We start from the raw sequence: 6,763 nt of genomic DNA on the forward strand, positions 1-6,763 counted from the left end.
GACAAAATGATATTCAACTTGCAAAGGCCGTTATGAATAATGTCTCGGAATCTAGGTGAACTGTGGCAATGGCCAGCGAAAGACCTATTCCTGGGACGTGGAACAATGAAATCGAAAAGAGCCTAGATTTGCGCAACTCATTGAGAACCCTGATTAAGGAGGGTTTCACTGAGACACAAATTTGAAAAACTCAATGAACACTTGATCTGCCTTTAGTCTCTCCATATCGGGGGCCTTCATTGTGATGATAATCTCTAGTGATCCATCTGGTCGCTGGGGCATCGTGAATGTGATACCCTCAAACCACTTGTCCCGAAATCGCATAATCTCCATCTTTCCCAAGCCCCCGTGAGATATACATCCAAAATCCCAGTCTGAAACAGGCAACCGGGAAAGAGAACTCAAGACCATGTTCCCAGCAGCCCAGATGGGAAATGACAATCCCAGGTTGCGGACATCGGGGATGTTATTTGCCAATTCAAGCGCATCGTGAACCATACCAGAATCACGCAAGTCTTCGAGCGATGCCCGTAGGTTTTGAGCAACAGTACCTAAATGGTATGTGGCACTAGTGGCTAGCATATCGATCTAGAGTTTAGTTACGGCGTAAACAATTGTATTGCCGAGATATGTTTCGGGAATCGCGAGAAGCCTGCGCACATTGACAGCTCGCATCATTGTTGCTTCCTTGGGATTCTCGAATGCATCTCGTTCTGCCAACCGGGCTCTCATCACACAGCTCTAGAGTAGGGCGCCCAATACGTCGTCTGTGGAAATCGACGGGGATACGTTTCGAACTCCGGATTGTCCCCCCAAAAGCCTTTCTCTCGGATTTTCGATTGCAGTCGCAGAGATTGAAAAGATACAGGATATCACTGTTGATGGGGAGAGCTGAGACATTAGGATTTGACTACTTCGTTCTTTAGGTCGCCAATCCAAACCCAAAATATGCCAGAGAATCGGTCTGGACTTGAGATGCCCATAGACTTCTGGTAAGCGCTTATGCGGTTTCAGGGTAGGACTGGGAATGCGTGTACGCTGACCCACTGCGGTGGATATCTTCTTTTGGTTTTTCGGAGTTGGAAGTTTGTCCATCTCAGCAAGGACATCTCGACAATGCTAACTCCACGCACATAGAATAGTAGAAAGCCCAAATACGTCGGCGAAAGCGTGGGAGGTTGAGACATATAACAAACATCCTCCAGGAATGAAATTTGCTTGTGCGGCTAGAAGCCTGGTTCCCCCTGCTGAGGGATCAGTCGGGGCGAGAACTTCTCGCTTGAAGAGACTCATGGGGAATCCCCGTGCACGAAGCTCGTCATATGTCAGAGTCCAACCGGTGCTACAGTCCTCTGTCGTGTCTCTGACTGCAAGGGTAGGTGGCTCGCCTAGACTCCACTGCGGTGTATCTGCCAAGCATTAGCATGTTTGTATTGTTTTAAGCCCAGTGGGCTTCTACACTAGGCCCATAGCCATCGATGGGCCCAGGGCCCGGGCCGAAAGCCCAGCCCATTTTCGGGTTGGGGCGGGTTGGGCTTTGGGCTCTGCGGGCCGGTGCGGAGGCCTTCGGGCCAAGCAGACAAGGAAACACCCAATAGAAACAATTCTAACCGGAGTCTAGCCTGGCTTGGCTGGAACTGCAGGTTACCCTTGCGAACTTGCATTTCAAGCACGACTTTGCATGCGTCAATGAAAATGTGAACCTCCAACAGGACTGTCGCATGCACCTGTTATGGAAGCAGCCGGAGTTGCGATTCCAAGTGGTCCCCCGAAAAGGATGAATCGGGATGGAAACTGACCGAGAAGGAAGTGGGTTATCCTCGGACTTTCTCCTGGTGATTGTTGCTAGCGTAAAGGCTGCCCGAGGTGGATACTCGTGATGTTACTCTTTTTGGAGAAGCACCGGGGCCATATGTATGATGTCAGAAGCCGTATGGAACATTGGTATTTGATACATGGTACTATCTCAAGACCAATTTATATGAAAATCTTGAGAGACAGGACCAGACTCTACGCTACGAAGAGAGAGAGAGACTGGAAAACCCGGTATTCGTCTGCAGAGAAGAAGGGAAGGAAAGTATCTAGGAGAAAGAGCTTCTTATAGCACGGCGAGGAAGGAGGAGTCACCCGACTCCAAACAAATCTGACTATATTTTTGATCGGGGCAACTCTACAACATTAAGGAACACAAGCTTATATTGACCATGGCCTCCCTTAACATCACAGTGGAGCAAATTCCCGATCTGAGTGGGAAGGGGGCAATCATAACCGATATTCACTCCTATTGCAGAGCCCCCGATGTCAACAAGAGAGAGAACCGTCTAATAGCCAGTCATTCTCTAAAAGCAATTGTTCCGGAATCGGTTTAGCTACGGCACAGACACTTGCCAGCAAGGGAGCCACCGTACATGCGCTGGATCTTCACCCGATTGATACAGAAAGTGCCCATTGAGTCGATGGAGCTAAGTCCCCATGCACTATCCACTACCGACCCTGCAATGTCACCCTCTGACCCAGCCTACGCCAAGCTTTCCACGACATCGGACATGTTGACATCGCTGTAACCAATGCGGGTGTATCCCAAGAATGCCATTACTTCATCGATACTTATGACGAGCATGGAGAACTAGAAGAGCTAGAGTACCGGGTCATCGATGTCAACTACAGAGCTGTACTGAATTTTACCAAACTGGCACTGCGTGCATTCCGGCAGCAGGGTCCTGGAGGGAGTCTGGTAATTACCAGCAGTTCGACAGCGTATTCATCGGAACAAAGTCTGCCTGTGTATAGTTCAACCAAACTCGGAGTGAGTCAACTGATACCGCACTGGAAGAAGTCACAGCCCTGTTGAATGTTGTTGCCTGACTAAATTACCAGTTAATTGGCCTTGTACGCGCTATTCGATCTACAGTCCCAAAGATCGCGGCAACAATCAACGCGGTAGCACCTGGAGCTACTATCACGAAGCTTCTTCCCCAAAATCTTGCCAAACCTACAATCGCAGCGGGAGCTCCTGTCAGCAGTGCTCACCACGTTGGGCTGGCTGTAGCATATGCCGCAGTAGCTTCACAGTCGCATCAGGTCGAGGGATATGGTAAGGATACGCCGGAGATTCTCAACAGCAATGGCCGTTGGAATGGGTGTGTGATCCTGACTCCGGTGGACCGGTGGCCGGAGCTTAGAGAGCCTATCGCGGACCTACGGCGGCACTGGTTTGGGGAATGGAATACGAATATTACAGTGTTCCAGCAACGGCTTACTGATATGCGTTAATGTTGTGAGAAATTTGAAATCCGTATGCTGTATTTCAACGATGAAACAGTTTGCTTGAATGTTCCTTCAATCCATGTAGGTTGCCTCCGGGCTGATTCCGGCCATGACGTATCGAATTCGGTGGAGCTTGTTCCCGATTCAGACATAAAAGGTGGGTATCGTCGACTCTGTCGAATTTATTGTCAATCAAATGCAAAAGTACGGTGTTGGTCCGGACCCGCCCCCCAGCGTCCTCGCACTCCCCCTCTTGGTCCTCGCACCTCCCCTGCCTGATCAATATCTGATGTCTACCTGATTAATATCTGAGTGGTGCCTGACAAAATGAGAGGCTTTTCCTGCCAGGTAGCTCCAAGCCCTAGTTTGTGTAGGATAAAATGTACCTCTCACATCGGAAAAACGCGCTCATTTCTACATAAACAATGCCTTTTAGCGCTATATTATTGTGATTAACTTGTCAATTCCGCTTCTTGCCTCGCTTGTCCCCATTAGTACCCCGTTCTTAACCTACATCTACACCCCTAATATCACTAGTAGGATCCTTATCCTCGTTATTGTCCACAATCGCACGAGAGGCCTTCCGCTTCGGCGGACGACGTACCGCTTTAGTAGTAGCTGTATCTCAATTACCGGCCCGAGCCTTCCATCTACCCCGAGTGATTCCTTATTTCAATTTTCGTAGCACGTCTAGCGCGTAGAGTAGGACTAGGGGAAGAAGTAGGACTATGAGCGGGTATAGGTATATGGTGGTAGGAAAGGTAGAGATAAGCCGGTACATAAAAGATAGAAGGAGAAAGAATAGGAAGGCTGGTACTAGGTGGTTGTTGTTGTTGTATTAATTTAACGTCCGTCGAGGCATGGACGTAGCCCGTGCCTCTGCTACCTCCCGCGAGGTATTGAGACATGCTAAGCTATGGAATTATGTACATGATTGTTCGCCCATAGCAAGCAACTCCTTCTAATTGATAGGCTGGTTAGGCCCCAGTTGGCTGCCCGTCCTTCCCCGACCTGTGGGATGGATGCAGTGTTTCTTTGGTGGAGCGTCGCTCCGGTGTTGGTTTTGTGACTTGTGCTCTGGTGTGGGGCTGGGTGCCTAGTCCGCGTCGGCGTCGTGGCCGGGTCTTCCGGTGCCTGTGAGGCTGACATAGGGGAGGAGAGGCGGAGAGAGTGTGGGGGTTCTAGGAAAGATGCTAGGTGTTGAGCGAGCGTCGGTGGCTGGGGCTGCCTTGTGCAGATCTTGCTGTAGAAGTTTGTCACTTCCAGCAGCTTGCTGAAGTCAGTTGGGCAGAGCTTACGGAGGTAGCGTATCGACTCTGCCCTGCCCGAGGGTGGGTTCTGCGGCCTTTCGGACCAGCGGGTGAAGCTGCGCTGTGATTTCGTGCACACTGCCAGATGTTCGGGGGCCTTGACCCGCCCGAGCAAGTGAGCTTGGCGTCGTCGTGTCGGAACCTCCTATGGTACCAGTCAAAGTCACCATGCGAGGTCCCGAGCGCGAGCCATCTGTGGAGGGTAGGTCGTTGGAGGTCAAGCTCCGGGGGGGCTCTTGACTTCGTAGACGTCCTCCCAGGCTACTACTAGGTGAAGATGAAGATTAGCTGTTTACTGCACTCTTTTTGAATCAACATATGTTTCCATTTTGGGTAATCTGATGCCTGAATATCCGGGCACGAGTATCAAAAGGGTTTCAGTGATTTTGCCGTAAAGCCGGTGAGAACAGGGGTCAGCGAGGTTCATGAGTTTTTAGGAATCATTTTGTCAGGTATCAATGAGGTAACAATCATGCACCTGCAGACATGACGTAGAATTCATGTAGTGAATGTGCGAGGACGCTGGGTGGGGGTGTCTGGACTCTGGACCAACACCCTATATATATCACCAGGGATGAAGACACAATAATTAAGCAGACATTGCTCTACGCAATACCCCATGGCGAATATGCTTTCACTTGCCGCCCAGGACCCTCTTCAGACGCTCAGTAACCATACAACTGAAGAGCCAGCTTCCTGCCCGTCGCCGTTTATCTCATTCTCGAATCATTCCATCACGAAGGCAAGATCATGGCAGCCACCTCCCTCTCACTGGGTGGCCGAGTGCCAACCTCAGGGGGACGCTATCGCTCGCGAAGTAGAGGAGTACTTCTTGCACCACTGGCCCTTTCCCAGCGAACGAGCAAGAAAGAAGTTCATCGAAGCTGGATTTTCTAAAATGACAGCTCTTTACTACCCTCTGGCTCGTGACGATCGCATCAAGTCCGCATGTGTTCTGTTAACAGTACTTTTCCTTATCGACGGTAAGCCCACGGTCTCCACGGGGGGTAGCCCTCTGTAGGACGTATCTTACCAGTTCATTGACACAAAACGATCAGATTTGTTGGAGGAAATGTCTCTTGCCGATGGCAAGGCATATAATGAGCACCTCATGCCCATTTGTCGAGGCGAGGTTCTGCCTAACCGTGAGTAGTCACCACCAACATGGGCATGAAATAATGACAATAATGTCATCTTTTTGAATACAGGCGCTATTCCGGTTGAATACATCTTGTATGACGTCTGGGAGGAAATGCGAACGCATGATAGGGAGCTGGCCGATGGGATTCTCGAGCCCACTTTTACCTGCATGCGAGCCCAGACAGACAACACCCGTCTCCGAGTCAACGAGTTCGGCCAATATCTTGAATATCGGGAGAAAGATGTTGGAAAAGCGTACGATCTATCCATCCATTGAATTTGCATGTCCATGGGGCCGGCTACTAATACAATGGTCGTGCTCAGGCTTCTATCTGCCGTGATGCGGTTTGTCATGGGAATTCACCTCTCTGCCGACGAACTGGAAAGACTATCGCCACTTGAGCAAAACTACGCCAAGCATCTTATCGTTGTGAACGATATTTTTAGCTGGGAGAAAGAGCTCAAGGCCTCTCAACTCGGGCACGAGGAGGGCTCCACTCTATGTTCTGCGGTCATCGTCGTCGCGACAGGGACCAATCTCAGTTTCGATGCCGCCAAGCGCATTCTTTGGCTGATCGTTCGGGAGTGGGAACTTGTCCATGATGACTTTTGTGCAGAGATGGTCGCAACAGGCTGTAGTGAGGCTATGAAGGCATATATGAAAGGACTGGAATATCAACTGAGCGGGAACGAGATGTGGAGTCGCACAACGCTCCGATACGCCAAGTTGGATTAGTCAGCGTTGCATACTGCCCAAGCCCTAGGACAGGTTGATGAGTTCGCTTTGACGCTTTCTCAGTTTTGCTTTGCTTTTATGAGATTGTGCATATTATTTCGATGTTCATCCCGCATTATGTCCATTGATCCAACACTCAAAGGATGAGAGAGATAGAGATGTAGAGGAGCCATTGGAGTGAGCCATTGTCTCTGAGATAGCAGATTTACGCGTAGAATTTGTGCCATGGATTGAAATCCAACCAGAAAGAAACAGAAATTGCTTGCAGTAGAATGAATGAGTCGAGTCAAACCTTCATGGCTATCTCCTG

General features: G+C 49.8%; 3 protein-coding genes across 3 annotated transcripts; 2 read left to right on the forward strand and 1 right to left on the reverse strand.

The window, feature by feature from the left end:
• Window positions 1-165: 165 nt before the first annotated feature.
• On the reverse strand, window positions 166-678 carry N7457_002186 (Cytochrome P450 82A2; the record flags this gene model as incomplete). Its single annotated transcript, XM_057173232.1, is given in 2 exon segments — window positions 166-588; window positions 604-678. The coding sequence occupies 2 exon segments, from the start codon at window positions 676-678 to the stop codon at window positions 166-168; spliced, it is 498 nt and encodes a 165-aa protein (XP_057033383.1).
• Window positions 679-2,518: 1,840 nt separating this feature from the next.
• Window positions 2,519-3,273, forward strand: N7457_002187 (Short chain dehydrogenase reductase family; the record flags this gene model as incomplete). Its single annotated transcript, XM_057173233.1, has 2 exons — window positions 2,519-2,806; window positions 2,878-3,273. Coding segments are annotated over 2 exons (684 nt in total), but the record flags the coding sequence as incomplete, so codon positions are not given.
• A 1,472-nt stretch (window positions 3,274-4,745) lies between these two features.
• Window positions 4,746-6,453, forward strand: N7457_002188 (Aristolochene synthase from penicillium Roqueforti; the record flags this gene model as incomplete). Its single annotated transcript, XM_057173234.1, has 4 exons — window positions 4,746-4,779; window positions 5,636-5,722; window positions 5,786-5,972; window positions 6,042-6,453. The coding sequence occupies 4 exons, from the start codon at window positions 4,746-4,748 to the stop codon at window positions 6,451-6,453; spliced, it is 720 nt and encodes a 239-aa protein (XP_057033385.1).
• Window positions 6,454-6,763: the final 310 nt, after the last annotated feature.

Source organism: Penicillium paradoxum, assembly GCF_028828445.1.
Source record: "Penicillium paradoxum strain IBT 22861 chromosome Unknown utg000003l_segment0_segment0, whole genome shotgun sequence".
In the NCBI taxonomy this organism is placed as follows: domain Eukaryota; kingdom Fungi; phylum Ascomycota; class Eurotiomycetes; order Eurotiales; family Aspergillaceae; genus Penicillium; species Penicillium paradoxum.